General features: G+C 37.2%; 1 protein-coding gene across 1 annotated transcript; it reads left to right on the top strand.

The window, feature by feature from the left end:
* Window positions 1-6,864: 6,864 nt before the first annotated feature.
* Window positions 6,865-9,281, top strand: LOC145109464 (senescence-associated carboxylesterase 101-like). Its single transcript, XM_079046625.1, has 3 exons — window positions 6,865-7,087; window positions 7,225-7,540; window positions 7,710-9,281. Coding segments are annotated over exons 1-3 (1,632 nt in total). The 5' UTR covers window positions 6,865-7,085; the 3' UTR covers window positions 9,024-9,281.
* The last annotated feature ends 8,442 nt before the right edge of the window (window positions 9,282-17,723 follow it).

Raw genomic sequence — 17,723 nt, 5'->3', positions numbered from 1 at the left:
CGATAATTTTAAGCATAAGCTTAGTGAGTTCTCCAATATACCATACATCATGTTACATATAGAATGCATACATATAAGGCTCATAGTCTACACGTCAGTGGGCCTATATGCACAAAGAATCATCCCAAAGTCTTATCTAACTTCTAGCCATCATCTACTCATAATCAACACTTTAGTGGGCTTATAGGCCTAAGGTCATCATCCCAAAGACATGTTGAACTTCCAGCTACTTATCCTAGTGCATCTGGAGGCTTACAACCAACTTCCCCTAAGATCTAACACATAACAAACAGATAGACTAACCAGTCTAGATATATGGTTATATCCTAACAGTAACCACTAAAATACCACACTAAACATATAATGTCAAACACAATATATAGTGAGAAAACTTACTTGACTCTAACACCAAAATCTCAACAGCAGCCACAACAATGAAATAGCAAGCACATAAAATGTAATACCAAGCCAAGACAAAAGCATATCTTCCCAAGGTTTGACCAAAATTCAAATTGGTCAAAAAGTCAATGATCAATAGCTGTTGAACAGCCAGACGCTTTGCAGCCCATACCTGAAGTGTCGTTCTAGCTAGAAGATAAAACAATCATGGAAACCCTCCAGGAGGTCCATCGTAAACTCCAAATGGGGCACCGTCCCCAACAGTTTAACAAAATCTTGTACTAAATCCTTAATTACTTAAGTTAGAAGCTCACAACCTCATATCTGAATCTTCCAAGTGACTTAATGGATAAAGTTTCCAACTTTACCTATTTCGATAGCTTAATCTCTTCCAAAATCTAATCCTAACTATAAAAGAACCAAAAACGCATACATGACATAAATGGAACGCATACAAACTCATTTTTCCATTATCAATGAAGCCCAAAATTCATTTAAGTTATTCATATGGTTCTGGAGTTCTCCCAACTCCAATAACCTTAAGAAGGGACCAAGAAAGACTATAACCCAAACCAATACTAGATCTAAGCATGAAGAAACATGAGGGTTGAAGCTTTATACCTTTCCAAGGTCCAGAAGATAATGAGAGTGTAGAAATTTGGTTAAATCCTACTAACTTTAATCATAAACACCACATTCTTCTTCAAAATTACTCACAAAGACATGCCTCCTCCCACACATAATGAGAAGCCCTAGAAGTTAATGACCTTAAATAGGGCCTAAATCTCGATAAACTAGTGTTAGGCCCATCAGCTACGACATGCCACACCCAAATAGACATGCCTCCTCCCACACATCTCACGCGTCACGCCTAATGGGTTTTCACCTTTGTTTTGAACTAAATTCCAATAGTTGACAACTAGGAACATACCGAAAAACAGGCGTTGCAACTCTCTCCCCCCCACTTAACTGGAATTCGTCCTCGAATCCACCTTTGCAAGTTTCTTCATTTACTTAAAACTCATCCCTCTATAGATTTTTAAGCCCATTTACTCTTTCTTGTGTTGGCACTCTGCTCCCATTAATCCAACCATCAATGCTAAACCATTCATAACAACCCCACTCTGAGTACAACAAACAATCTAAATCCTAATGAGAACTTTCGATAATATAAACTAACTTTTGGGAGATCAATAAAATTTGTAATTTTTTTAACTTGTTACTAATAAGGTCGTGTTAATTAGTTGTATTTATTGTTTAGCTTAAATTTTTTTATTAGTTGGTTTAATTTATTGGCTTAATTAAAGTAGCTAGATTCGTTCTCTTCCAGAACCATTGTCTTAAGAACCATTGTGTTACTCTGACATCCTACACAATCAACATCATTGCCAATAGTAAGATTGAAATCATTCATGTCAACATATAAACCATCTAACATATTTTCTTGTCAACAAGAAATTCATTGTCATCATAAGCACTTGGTTCAACATTTCTCTCATTAGAATGACCAACTTTGTCCATATTATTGTCCCAATTATCCTCCCCAAATTTGTCCCTATCATTATCCCTAACATTTCCTTATTATTATCCTCATTATTGTCCCCTTTATTTGTCCCCATTAATATCCCCATTTTTCTCCAATTTCGTCTTCTTTAGCTAATTCGATAGGTATGTCATGCTTTCTAGTTCATCATCCAAGTAAGCATGGGGTGTAACACATTGTTCCTACACTTGCACATTTGAAGAACTACCAACCCCTATGTTGCTATCTTTCCAACCTTAAAACAACCTTCATGAACACAATAGAGGTTCAACAATTTCCTTTAATCAAGATTTAGGTTGAGTTAAGGACATTACATATGTATGCAATTGGGTTTTACCATATTCAATATAAACTTAAGTTAGTTTATGTTTAGAAACATATGTTCCCAAATGCTCAACATCTTGATCATTAACTAAAGCGAATAACCAAAAATCTAAATTAGAAGAACGTACTTTGAAGTGATAATACAGAGGAATACATTCATAAACATAGCCAAGATGATCCATTATGTCATCTACGTCGTCCAATAAGTCCACAAAATTTTGTTTCTCTTTGATGTACTTTATTCATGGAAACTTTATAAACTCTCTACCATGGTTTAATATAACAGAGAAAATCGTTGGATGTCTGGATGTGAAAAAGAAAAACTTTGAAATTATTTTTGATCAATCACATAGTGTATTCAAGATTATTAATAAAACTTCTAAATGCCTACCATATCGACGTCCAAAGTTGATTTCATCCATGATCGTACGAAATTGCCATGTAACAACGCCTAACAGTTGCAATTGAGGGTGTCGGCTTTTGGGTTTCCTCCGATTGTATGTTTTTTTTATGTGTGGGGTTCTTGTTTAAAAGAATGATTGTGCATTGCCTTTGTAAACCCTTGGGTCCTAAAAAAATGGCGCCGAGACCCACTCAAAATAAAGACAAAAATATCTCTAGAGTTTTTTGTAACACCTCGTTTCGAAGACAAACCCTAAGATCCAAGAATATATTTTAGGTATTATTTTGTTCTGATATATATATATATATATATATATATATATATATATATATATATATATATATATTAAATAAATGAGTTTTAGTGAAAAAAAGAAGAAGGGTGTAATTGGCATAAAGATTTGTCGTGGAAGGCTAAAGGGTACTTTCGGGGTTTGTAGTGTTAAGAATATATGAGCATGCAGCTTAGAATAAAACCTTTAGACTTATTTTGTAGTTGTTGGACTTAAATTGAAAGGATTTGGAGGCTTAGGGGGGTTGAATGGTAAATATTGGAGTTATATTGAAAAGTTTTGGTGGAGTAGGGACCAAACTTGTAAAAATGGGTTGAAGTTTGTAAAGAACATAGATTTAGACCTGGAGCTCCTTTCCTTTCCCACTTCAAGATGCGACGTCGGGAACCCTAACCCTAAAAGCGTCATTCTCCAGCCGCCACTATCTTTGGAACACTCTCGTTCGCCGCTGCTTGCCGACGATCGCCACCACCACAGTTCCACTACCGGTGACGCTGTGAGCAACCGGGACGACCGCCGGGGGACGACGAATGGACCATGTTTGTTGCTGCCTGGTCGTGAGCGACCGGGAATCCTCGGGTAAGGCCATATGCCATCTCTCTCTCTCTCTCTCTCTCTCTCTCTCTCTCTCTCTCTCTCTCTCTTCTCCTTCGATATTCTCGGTGGGTTGACGTCATGTACGTCGGTTGTTGATGCCGGTGACCCTATGGTAGCCGTTTCTACTTGTTCCAGCCTCCTCAACCGCCTAGTCAGTGGTTGGGAGCTGTGGTCTTGTGCCTTAGATAGATGAGTGTTGTTGTTGGAACCGTGAAGTGTTTGTGGGTGCTTGATTGGCCAGAAAACCCGAGGAGAAACCACCATGGCTACCAACCATGGTGGTTGCCGCCATATCATCTTCTTCTGTCGCCACCAGCTATCGTGAGGAGTTGGCTTCGTTCGTGAATTAGTGTGTGTAGGAATGTAGCTCATGAGCCTAATGCTATATTGTTTTCTCTTGGCCAGGAAAACGAAGGAAACTCATCACCACCACCTTCTGTCGCCGTTCCGCCACTGCTAGCCACCATCTCCGATGGCTGTGGGCTTTCGGGTGCGTTTGGATTGATGTTTGGAGTGCTTTTGGTGTTGTTTGGGCCTAAGATCATAACCACCACCACCGTGAGGTGGTGGCTGCCCCCGTTAACCACCGTCAACCACCACTGCCGAGGTAGTGGTGGGTGGTACCCGACTTGTTTGACTTTAATTAATGTAAAAACTTAACTATTGGATTAATTGGCTTGTAATTTGGTTGGAAACCCTAATTAGGGTTTAGAAAACTCTAATTTTGGAAATTTGTATTTTGGATTTGTTAGGACCCGCGTTTGGACCTTTGGATTTGGAATTTTGAATTACGCCCGACCAGATTGAATGTATTGGTATAATGAAGTGATGGACTTAATGGATTAAGTCCTTAATGGATTAAGTCCTTAAAGGGTTAAGTAGGAACACTTAACCCTAATCGTCATTTTATGTGAAACCTAATTGGGTTTGGGTTCTTGTTGGGCCATTGCTTGGACTAGGTTGCGGTGGGCCTTCGTAGGCCAAATGGGAACAAGTTTGTGGACTAAGGAAATTATTGGGCTTTAGGATAAGGCCCATTGGAAAGGCTTGGGCCCAATTTGGAAAATTGGGCCATAAGTGGGCCATAATTGGGCCTTGACGATTATGAGATATTGGGCCATCAGAATGCCAAGTGTTTGGACTAGAATAAATGGTTGGGCCTTAAGGTAAGACCATGTAGAGGTTTGGGCCCAATTTGGAAAATTGGGCCATATGTTGGGCCTTGGTTGATTATTTGGCTTTTGGGCCTTCAGAGTGTGTGTTTGGGCCTTGTGTTGGGATCAAGCTAGGTTGGGGGTAAAACAGTCTTTTACCCCAAGCATGGACTTATGGTTATGTATTGGAACCTAATTATTATTTGGGTATTGTTTTGATGTCGACAGTTCGGGAATCTATCATCCAGCAGCTAGAGTTTTACCCGCAGGACTTCGGCAGTGTGAGGCGAGTCTCCTCACCATACCAATGGGTCGAAGGCACCAAGGCCGGCCCATTATGTATTATGTGATATGCTAGTTGATTTTGTGCTATGTGGTATGCTAATTGATTATGTGGTATGTGATATGCTATTTGTCTTTGTGATACTTGCATGGAAGACCTCGGGGGTTCCCGGGGCACTTAGGTATAAGACCTTGGAGGGTTTCCACGACATCATAGGTAAACACCTTGAGGGGTTCCTGAGGCACTTAGGTGTAAGACCTTGGAGGGTTTCCACGGGATCCTAGGTAAAGACCTCGGGGGGGGGGGGGGGAGGGTCCCGAGGCACTAGAGTATAAGACCCTGGAGGGTTTCCAGGGCATCCTTAGTCAAGACCTCGGGGGGTTCCCGAGGCATTGGGCTAACACCATGTGGGGGTTCCCATGGCACCCGGAGTAAGACCCTGGAGGGTTTCCAGGGCATCCCTATATGTTTATATGCATGACTTGTGTAGTTGATACGGTTTATGTGATTATATGTGTAAGACCTTGGAGGGTTTCCACGTCATCCTTATATGTTATTATGCATGGTTTATGTGAGTGACATGGCTTATGTCATTGATATGGACTATGTGATTGATATGGTTTATGCGGTTATGTGGATTATGTGGATTATGTGGGGTATGCTCTGGGAAACTCACTAAGCTTCGTGCTTACAGTTTTGTTTATGGTTTTAGGTATCATCGGTTTGGAAAGGAAGGGTCCGGCTTGATCGCATCGCACACACTCGTGTTTCCTTAATATATGATTTTGGGCAAACTCTGATAAATGTTTTTAATTAATCATGCTTTTGGAATGTTTGCATTTAGAAGATATCTGTGTTATGACTTTAATAAAAATAAAATTTTTACTCTTGATTTTTGGGTCGTTACATTTTTTTTAACGAAGACATTTAATAACTACAGGACGGAGGGACTAAGCGTGCAATAAGTTTACAAATCGAGGATGATCCAAGTTAAAAATAGAGTTAGGGACTAGACGTCTACGCCGCTAATTATCCCAAACCACAAGGTCCATTCCTATACTTTTCTCTTTTACTAATGATCTAAATAATAAATAATAGAAGACGTCTATAAAAAAATCGAATGAAAGGCAAACTTTAAATTTTTATTTGAAACGGGATCAAAACGTTACATAAATTCTTAATAAAAACCTTGGTTGCAGAAATTGGAATTAATCGGCGATTAATCGTAGATTAATCGTTTCACGTTCTCCAACCGTCGAGGATTAGGGTATTAATCAGAAATTTAGGATTAATCGGTATTTGTGGGATTAATCGGTCAACAAAAGTAAAAATAAAAATAAATTTTTTTTTTAAAAAAGGTCAAAAAAATTTTAAAAAAATTAAAAAAATTTTCAAATATTATACCAAAATGTTCATATTTTTGTATTTTCAAATATTATACCAAAATGTTCATATTTCAAATATTATACCAAAAATTTCAAATATTATACAAAATTTTCAAAATTTCAAATATTAAACCAAAATGTTTATATTTTTGTATTTTCAAAATTTCAAATTACAAATTTTCTTATTTTCTAATTTTGAAGTACTTGTTTTTCTTAAGATATATTAATATTTGATTAATTTTAATATTTTATTAATAATCTATGGTCCCCGATTAATCCCCGCCAAAACCGATTAATCCCTTAAACCAGTCGACGGTGGAATTGCAGCCGAATAATTTTTACAATGTTAATAAAAACCAAAATTTTAAAGGAAATCATTTTTTGACCAAAGTTGAAAACATCAATAATGAGAACCAAAAATATAAATTACTTTGAAATAAATATAGATCGACGACTTTGCAGAGCCAACACTTTGTCTTTACAAAAACTTAATAATTCGAAGACGTCGACCAATCACGGCGAACTTGCATAGCAAATGCAAAATTGATATTAAAAGAGCTCTTGTGCATTATAAATGATTCCAACTCAACATTAACATATTCCAAAACGATGCTTTGAAAGCATATATCCATCTTCTTCAACATCTACGAGAAAAGCATCCAAAAGGGTTCTCAAAAAGAATCAAGAAAGAAAACAAATCAAAAGATGTATGCTTTCATTTACATCAATCTTAACCTGGTTCATCATAAAAATATCGAATCTTGAAGACGGGTTTCGGATTTTTTGATGTTTTTGATTTTTTTACTGCCATTACTGAAGTTTTACAATTTGTAAAAACTTGCAGGTTCAATAGTGATGTCGAATTGGGCAAGTTTGTTGGCAGCACTGATCTCATTCCAGATGCTTATCGAGCAATTACGGAAACTTCTTCCAGTTGTCAACTTCACACAACTCGTCATGGGATCAAAGTTTTGGCTTTCAGCTGTTTTCCTGATTACACATTTCGATTCCATAACAGAGAGTTCGATCTGGTTTCATCAGAAGACCATGAAATGTTCGACTTCATTTCCACAAAAGTCAACCCCAAATTCTCCATTAACGGAGCGGGTGTTGAGTTGTTTGAACAACATTTTGCTGAGCTTTTGGAGCTTCTGAATCAGGTACCATTTCTTTTGTAGCAGATTTGGAAATCAAGAGAAGCCCACTTTCTATTATTGTTATATAGTTGATATGAGAACTCAAAGTTCTTAAATTCACACATATATGTAAGTTCTCATTCGAAACTGAGCCTTTTTTCCGGTTCTTATCCATTTAATATTTGTTTTTCAGCTAATAGACAATCCTTTGGTAATCACTGGGCAGGGTATCGGAGGATACCTTGCAATTCTTTTTGCCCTACGACATCAACATGAGGTAGATGTGAAAGAATCTAACGGTTCCAAATCAGCCAAACGCCCGATTTGCATAACTTTCGGTTCCCCCATGCTTGGAAACCAACATCTCCAAGGCGCCATCTCTGAACGCCCACAATGGAAATCATCTTTCCTGAATGTGGTAGCGAAGACAGATTATCTTGCAAGTTTTTTCTCATCGAATAGTCAATACAAGCCTTTCGGTACTTTCCTTTTCTGCACAGAATCAGGAGGGCACGCAGCTTTTGAAGATCAAGAGGCGATCCTCGCAGCTCTAGATGCCATGGTGTCATCAAATGCTGGAAACATCCAAATGCACGATTATAGTAAAGAATTGGGCTCGATCAGAAAGAAGGTATTGTATCACGGGCCTTCCGAATTCAACGAATCCAACGTGACTCCGTTAAGGGCCGGAATAATATTCCAGTTTCAAGAAATCGGTGTGTTGAATGATATTTCGAATGATTTGATCACGGAAATGGAAAAGAGACAAGTGAAGATGATTAAAAGCAAGAAAAGGTATGAGCCTACGAAGAAGCTAAACGACATGAAGATAAACTTGACATACATGGAATGGTACATGAAGACCCGAAGACTGAAAGGGGGTTACTATGATATCTACAAGAATGTCAGTGACACAGACAAAGTCGAGAACAAAGATGTAATCATCAAACCGCAACGTTTCCTGGACCAGTATTGGAAGAAGACAGTTGATGAAAGCGATCTAATGCCACAAAAACAAGGTGCGAAGTTGCGTAAGCGTTGGCTCTACAATGGAACTAACTACAGAAGGATCATGGAGCCACTAAACATAGCCGATTACTACAAAAGTGGCAGAAAGAACTACATAGCAAATCGCCCAAAACACTACGAGTTGTTAGAGAAATGGTCGGAGGATGAAAAGAAAGAGAGGAAGCCAAGTGAGGTAAGAATGAAGGCTGCTAGTCTTACTGAGGATTCTTGTTTCTGGGCGCATGTAGAGGAGGCCTTGATTTCACTAACAGACTTAAAGAATGGAGATCTAAGCAGCACCACAACTGACACCGATCAGTTTGACTTTGAGGTATATCTTTTGGGTGCAATCAACGAAAAATCATTGTCACCAGATGTGTTTGTGGAAGGAAGCAGTTTAATGAAATGGTGGAGCAAGTATTACACATACAAAGGAAATTCTTGCAATCCTGAGCTTGCAAGATACATGAAGAATGGGGGCTACAAATCATATCAGTAACGCGTTAACGTCGAGTTCCAATATCATATCTATATGTTGATGGTTAAGTTGTTAGAATTAAGCACATACACGAAGTATATTAATCTTTCGTAATTACTTTAATTTACCTTTTTTGGTTTGGTTTGTAGGATAAATTTTCATGTTTGTTAGGTTGCTATTTGCTAATTGATGTATCTACGTGTGTTTACCTATGGGAGACCTTATATGGGTTGGGAACCCTATTCAAGATGACTAATATTAATAAAGACATTCCCAATATATCCGAGAGTGGAGACTACATCCCAAAAGAGATTGATCAGTCTACTATCTACTCTAATAAATAAAAATTATATCTAATATTTATTCTAATAAATAAAAGTTATTTTTGTCATTTGTCGTCGTCTTATGTACTATATCTAATATCTACTCTAATAAATAAAAATTATATCTAATATCCCTAAGAATGAAACCCTAATTTCCATTTGAATGTTTTAAGCTTGGAAATGAACCTTGAGGATGTTTTTGGTGATCTTGAAGGAAGAAGAGCTCTTAGAAGTTGCATTGGTGTGGTTGAAGCTTGTGGATCCAGAATCATCACCAACTTGCAAAGCTTTTGGAGGTATAAAGCTCTTAACTTGATGGTTCATTTTGATAGATCTAGTTAGGGCTTGATTTTGTGCTTTTTATGGTCCTTTAAGTCATCGCATGAGAGTATGAGCTACTCCAGAAGCTAAGGATGGTAGATCATAGCATATTTGAGGTCCCTTGTGCATAAAAATGAAAACTTGACGTGTTATGTTCGACCATGCATGAGTTAGGGTTCTTGTTATGGGTCTTAATGGTTAAAAACAAGTGTTGGACCCCATTAAGTCATGCGAAACAAAAAAGTTGCCAGCTTTACATGTTAGGAACTTAAAATGATGTAGATATGAGGTTTGGACGTTAAGGTCTTAAGGGATTAAGACCCTTGATTATCCTTTGGGACTCTGGCCAGTACATCGGGGTGTACTCCTTAGTACGGTGTGCGTACTGGGTCAGCCACTCGTTTCTTGGTCAATGTCGAGTATGCGAGGTGTACGTATGGGGTACGTAGGGCATACTCCATGTAGCGGGCCTTCTTCGGTTTTGGGCCCTTTTGGACTTGGACTTCTCTTGAGCTTTGAGCCTTATGTGTGTTCGGCCATTTGTAGGCCTTGGGCCACTATAGGGTTATTGGGCCAAGCTAGTCGGGCCTTGTAAGGAAAATGTAAAATATTCTTTTACCCTATAGGTTGAGGATGATGAGTTAGGTCCCTAGTTATAGTTTATGACCTAATTATTAATTAGGGTATTATTTGATGATATTTAGTGCAGAGATTTCCCTGGTTAGCAATCTGAACATTTATCTGGTTGTTTCACCAGTTTGAGGTGAGTCTCCTCCCAGTGTTTACCGGGTCGCAGACACCAAAGCCAGCCCTTAGATTATAGTTACTAGTTTGCTAGCTGTCTGTGTAACTCTTGCTTGTATTGTATGTGATTGTATGTATACCGGGCGGGGCCTGATGTGTGTATGTATGTATGTGTGCATGATATGTATGGTATGAGGTATTTTGGGAAACTCACTAAGCTTCGTGCTTATGGTTTTCAGTTTATGTTTCAGGTACTTCCAGATCGAAGAGAAAGGACTCGGGGTGACCGACTTGCACACACCATGATTTCCGCCTTATTTGACTCTGATGTATTTTGGATGATTGATTGATATACTCTGATTTTCCTTCATGGTTTTTATAAACATGTTTGGTGATGGTTTCATTAATATAGAAATGAAATTTTTGGTTATAAGTTTTGGGATGTTACAAGTTCGTATCAGAGCCTTGGTTTGAGAGATTCGGGCATACTCTTAGGTATGTATGAACTCAAACTGAGGGTTTAGCAGATTTTCATAAAAGAAATGTTTTATAAAAGAGTTTTCTAATAAAATAAAGGGGTGTGGTGCATGCAATCAAAAGAACTCAATTAAGTTTTCCCAAAATACCAATACATGTTTCGTGTTATACTATGAATTGTGAATCTGTGGATCACATGCTAGATTAGGGCTAAGGATCTGCTCAGGTTTGCATGATAGAACGATAGGAGGGATGCCTATATATACCTATCTCATGAGCTTATAGACTTGCATGTTCGTACTGATCAGTCAGTGATAGGATGGCATGTTTAGGTTTTGCCTTGATTCTGATTACTCAATGCTCGGAGACTGCTTGCTTTGTGCTTTTAGGAGTTCCCATTAACATCAGCTAACTAGTAAGCGAATATGCTAAATTACATATTATCGAGACTAGATAAATTTAGAAGATTAGGTTTTAACTCTATTGTGTAGCTCTAGTCTGAGTCCAACCTTTGTAGTGTGAGACCTTTCATTCGAATAATTATCTGGTGTTGGTGATATGTAATAGTATTCAGGAGCTAGTTAGAGGGTGTTAAGGGAGTTCCTTCTGCAGCTGATGGCTAAGATTGGTGGGGTGGTAGCCCTAGGAAAACCTAGGAAGAGATTCGGTGTTGTGAACATTGTCTTGATTGAGGATTATACGGATAGATAAGGGAGTGACTTGGAGGATTCGGGGCAATCCTTAGGAAAAGTACGGATAGATGTGGAAGGTAGTATGTGTTGGATTTTGAGCATTCTAACACTCCTATGGTGTACATGCAACCCTATAAACCTTGGATCTATGTTTTCTCTATTATACATGCAAATATTAACTATTCCAAGGTTTCATCCTAACTAGCATATTATGAAGCACCTATACTACAAAGTTCTAGTTAGATGACATACCTTTTGATGTAGCTTGATGTCTTCAAGCTTTAAGAGCTTAGCCCCAATAGTGTGGAAGCCTCAAATGGAATCACAAATCACCAAAACACATTGGAAGAACTTGAGAGAATATGTATGCACACTAAAATCGGTCCACTCTTATTTTCACACACTTGTGCCAATTTTATGAGCCAAGGATCCCTTTATATATTATGGAGGATTAGGGTTACATCCATGTAAACCCTAATACCCATGACCTTTCATTTACATAGGATCCATGGGTTAAAAGCTCCATGGACCATCCATGAAAGCTTAGCCCAACCTAAATGAACTTGGCCCATTCCATATATATAAGAGTCCATATTTAATTAGTTCTTTTTGATCACTTAATTAATTCTAAATTAATTCTTGATCAATACTAATTAAATAATATGATTCCATATTAATATATTAGAACTTATAATATATTAATATAAATCATAAATATACTATTCTCAAAAGACTATCCATATAAATTGTGTCGGTGAAGTGCAACCCAAATGGACCATGTCGGGTCGGGTCAAGTACATACCAAATATAGTTATGGACTTAGACATTAATCCAACAGTCTCCCACTTGGATAAGTCTAAAACTATTATTGAGTATGACTTCAAAACCTAACTGGCAATCGTAGCTCTTAAAGCCGCTGTCGAACTCTGACCTTGTCAATGACTTGTCCATTACATAAGGGATCATATATTCCTCCATGCTAGATATCATATGGACTGAGACATGGATTATAATCATTCTCTCTGTCCATTTGTTGTTTCCCGATTTTCGATTTATGATGACTGACTGATTGAACAAATTAAATCAGTCCTGGCTTGGCCAAGCACTCACATGTGTCATCGCTAAATCATCGAGGGGCCCACAGATATCGCTTTTATCCCGAAGGTAAAAGGAATGGATAAACGTCGAATCATATGGCTTGTTCTACTACTTGTTGAATCATACACAAAGGCACGTTTTATAACATCGAGTTACCAAATGCGTTTTCGTGCAATCAATGTATAACCAACTCATAGTAACAACTCATATCTCTAGGTTTGAAGAATATAAGATATTATCGTCTCATGATCACTCGTGATAAAATCCATGAAGTGATTCAAATGAGCGTGGGTTGAATCCAATACTCAGAACTTATGAGCACTCATGAGTGTTGTAGCACCACTTTGTCCACCAACTTGGACCTCTACAAACCAACCCATGACAGTCTTGATTCATATCTACTTCCAACATATGACCGACTGTGGATGGTTTGAATAACTTAATCATTCAGGAAGAGCGACTTAGTTATTCTGGAAGTCAAAACATGCAAAGTGAAACACAAGAATAAATGAATCAAATATGGTATCAAACCCTATGAATATAAATAAACACTTTTATTTATCACCATACTGATTACTCATTATTCATTGTTTCGGTTTTATCAACTTTATACTTGAATTAAAAACACTAGTTGTCCCATGCTCCAAGCATGTACACTATGTTTTTCTTAAACAATAGCTTTGCCATACACCAAGTATGCACTCTATGTTTGTCTATGATCCTTACTTTGTGAAATAAACCAATTGAACATAATTTCAATGATTCTAATTTCACACTCCCAAATCCTTATCGAAAAATGTGAGAATTTCAAATTCCTATCATTTATCGAAATCTGTTTAGATTTTAAACTTATATGCACCGACCCTCCTGTAATGAATATGTACAAAGTCACAAAGACTTGTCAACAGTCATTATAAGGTATTCCAATGGAGTTCAACTCCATGGAAACTAAGTCTCATATTCAAAGTACATTGCTTTGAACATGCTTCTTGCATAAAGTTTTTCTAATCTTACACAGATAACTTCCACCTATGGAGACAACTCCATATTCTCATTTTGACTATCACTTCTGAACAAGAGATGCCTTATTTTCAGAATATGTCAATATGGTCCTTCCAAAATTAGCACTATACTTCCAACTGTCCCTGAGCAACCAATCTTTGGTAAACCTCAGATTGTCCTCGACAATTGCTTAATCATTTTAGTCATATCCAATTCTAGACCTTTTCCCTTCTTAATGCCTCTGGGCATTTGGAAAAATTTAGAAATGACAAATATTATAGCCCATGCAATCGATCCTGTACCCAAAGAAAATGGTACACGATTCATGATGTCTCACATAAAGTCATGATTCTAGACCAGTCTTTTGCTACAAATTTTTTTTTATTTGCCATGTTTTCAAAATTTGACTATGAAGAGGGATGCCGTAATCATAATCGAATTTTAAGAACGCAATATATAGAATTTCCTTAAGTTGAACCAATCCAACATGAAATTCATATATATATTCTTGACTAAAGATGATTAAGGTCTCAATCTAAGCCTTTAGAACTGAAATGAAGTATATCCTCTCCCTTAATTATAGCAAAACAACTTTTCCAATCCCTGCAGCCTCACGAATTGAAACTTTTGTTTTCTATAATTAACATTGCTAACTTGCGACACTAACAATAACTATCATGCTCCCACTAACATGATGATTATTAGCATAACACTTATGCTCCCACTAGCTTTGACATGTACTCAGAAATCAGCTGGACTTCTAGAAATCAATACTTTATTGACTTTCTTAACAAAGTTCAGATTTCTGATACGAGATGCTTTGATAAAACTTTATCAAAATCATACACCTTTCCTTAGATAGCATGCATGTGTGTCCAAACAATTTCAGAACTATGAAAAGGGATGCCGTAATCATAGTCTCAATTGTTTAGACCTTTTGCCATCTGCTTCAAATCTACTTGGTGGAAGTGTTTCCTCACCATCATTTTCATGAATCGGAGAGAAACCTTATGACCCTTAGATTTTATGGTGTATGTGTTATTATCCATGTGAATCGTCAAAACCATAGTCACAAGACAAGGATAATGACAAATCCAAACTCATATGGACTGAACTTATGCAATCTTAACTTCTTGCCACCTGGCAGTACATGGTCTGCCTTTGCTTCCAAGTTGTTATGCAACCAATTGAGAACTTTTAGAACTCCTATGCAAAGCCAACTTTAACTGGAATGGGCACAGAATATGTCAACACGATAGGTTATAAACCTCAAGTCGTGTGCTAGTGAAGAACCTCAGGTTTTATTCTTGATTAGTTCTTGAAATTCTTTTTAGGATCTTTAAGACTCCCACTATCCTCTTGACATATAAGACTATCTTGCCAAATATTCAAGAGATAGTGCAGATTCTTTATCAAGACAAACACTTCACACAATTGGCCTTAGTTGGTCTTTGTTTTATCCAAAAAATCACAACTTACCAATTTTAAATGTACAAGAGTAGGACACTTTTACTCTTACATTTGACAAGTGTTTTAAACCTTTCTTTAAGATATGTCACTCAAGTTACAATCTTGGAGTATGACTCTAAGAATTGTTTTGGAACAAAGTATGACTCATCTTCCTGATCTAACCATTTCAACAATTCATGACTCCTCTTCTTAGTCATAAGAATGCACTAAGATGACCTTTAGAGGACTAATTGTGATATGATTTCTAAATCATTAAGATGATCACAAACATGATACTAAAGTACTCTCCCATCTTTTCAGATTTGAGAAACTTTTATCTTTCTGCCTAATTTGATTCTTCTCATTCGTTCTGCCACACATTGAGACTTTTCCAATGTTTCAGAATTATACTTAAACTTGTAAGTATAACCATATTTACTAAACTTTAGTAAATCAAATAGTCTTAACGAGCTTTGTGGTGGACATGACCGGTGCACAAGAATGTGTACTCGATCCCTTTAGTCCTTCACTTGACTCACACATCCATGTGAACAAGTAATTAGTCTTGATTTTCCAATGCTTGAAAGTTCTCATTCATCATACTATTCAACTTGCATGATTCCAAGTTTCGGTCCAATTGAAACTTGGGCGATGAGGAACTTTCCTGATTTGGTAAATTTAGACACTACCACAAATGAAAGAATCAAATCCATTTTCCAATATTGCTGTCAGTGGAATCATATAAGCAACAATTTTCCACAAATGCCATTGTAAGGATACTTCAAATAAATAAAATTAAACAATTTTCTTTTATTTTAAAACTTTGCGGAAAAACTTATCCTTACAATCCACATGGAAAATTGTTGTTATCTATTCCTTAGCAATATATCATAACTTCTTAAGCAGCTGCTCAAAATTCTGATGCGATCAAAATCCACCTTCGCGATCAGAATCAGCATATACTTCCTTTAATATTTCTCTCTATTCTTTGATTCTTAAAACATCAACATGTGACGCAGTCACATCATGTAATGAGGATCTCAGAATACAACTTAACAGAGTTAGATAATGGGCTCTACCTGATGTAGAGTCAAACTTATTGACTTTAACATCCTTAGGTAAATTTGGCAGCTTTGCAATCAACGCCCCTTCCTTTGGCAAAATAAACATATGGACCCTTTGGTAATGGGACTATCTCAGACTTAGCCTTTCTCTTTACCATTTGGTCAATCGGGTTGACTATGGCCAATCCCTTTCCATTGGGAAGAGAATGCTTTTTCTGGATTTCCAGTGTCACCATTGTCAATGTCCATAAAGTTTTTGGGAAGTTGATCTTCTAATCAAATTTGCTTTACTATCGTTCCAAATCATTGCTGATTCAGCAGCACCAAGCAAATAGATATGATCATTAAGGTTCATGTCATAGTCTGTTTCATAGTAGTCCCAAAGGAACTCACTATGTGACTTAGAAAGTGATTGAACATCCAACTTTCTCAAGACTTTGACACCCAACTCTCCCGACTTGTCAATATGTGACTTCATCTCTAAGATGTGATCACACATAGACCTTGCTTGCCATTAGGGCTTGAGTGACCTTGAACTTGTGGCTTAGGGAGAATAATTGGAGGAGGTGGAGGAAGAGAAGTATGACTTCCATGAGCCAAACTCGGGAAGTCATATTCATTAGGAAAGCTTGGTTTGGGAAGATCATTGTTGTCTAAACCAGACATCAACAATGGGAGAAATTCACGTAAAGTCGATTTAAGTCCTTAATATAACACCCAATATGATATATTAAGGATAGGACCCAACAAACTATTTTATAACTTGGAAGAGGGATGCCGTAATCCAAGCTATAAAATATTTGAAGGTAGGTGAATGACGATTCCCCAATTTCCACCAAGATAAACGAAATGTATTATTAGGTTTTAATTGGTTTTGAAACTCCTAGATTCTTTTGAGATTCATTGAACTTTTCAATGGCATGTTTCAATCTCGAGTGTGCCCTTCAGGTTTTGTGACTGGGATGCCGAGGATCACAAAACAAGGTGTGAAGTAACCATGCAAATATATTTGGTACCCTTAATATTTACCCCTCAATCGATGTGCCGGTTAACCACACACGCTCCAACTATACTATGATAAACATTAAGTTACCCTTTTCCTACCTTGTTAAGTCCAGGTTAGTGTGCCGGTTAACCACACACGCTCCACTAACAGCTTAAACAAAGTGCAAAGTGTAATTTCATGGATTAGCACCTTATTCACATTTTCCTAAGTAACTAAGATTGGGAATTTATAAGTGTTTAGTTACTTAGTATTTATCATTATACTTATAATGAAGGGAGAATTATAGTCCTTGTCCTACCTGTTCGGCTAACGACCCTCCACCGGTCAAGGAAGCGGTGAGTGAGAGTGGACACCCATTAAACTGCCATTTTATAGGCAGTAACCTTATACCCCCCTTATAGACCGGCTTCGTGAATGAGGTCTACTAATGGTAAGACGACTTGCTCTTATACATATAATATATTAAACTTTAATATTATAATAGTATAAGGGTGTATTTTAGACATTTAAAATACTTGGTGGTTTAATCTATTAATTAAACTAGA

The sequence above is a fragment of the Lactuca virosa genome, chromosome 4, assembly GCF_052849685.1.
Source record: "Lactuca virosa cultivar CGN04683 chromosome 4, Lactuca_virosa_CGN04683_v6, whole genome shotgun sequence".
In the NCBI taxonomy this organism is placed as follows: domain Eukaryota; kingdom Viridiplantae; phylum Streptophyta; class Magnoliopsida; order Asterales; family Asteraceae; genus Lactuca; species Lactuca virosa.
This window is presented reverse-complemented; position numbering and strand designations above follow the sequence as displayed.

Coding starts and splice junctions, on each gene's coding strand:
- LOC145109464 (XM_079046625.1), top strand. Junction 7,541..7,709: donor TTTTGGAGCTTCTGAATCAG/GTACCATTTCTT, acceptor TTTGTTTTTCAG/CTAATAGACAATCCTTTGGT.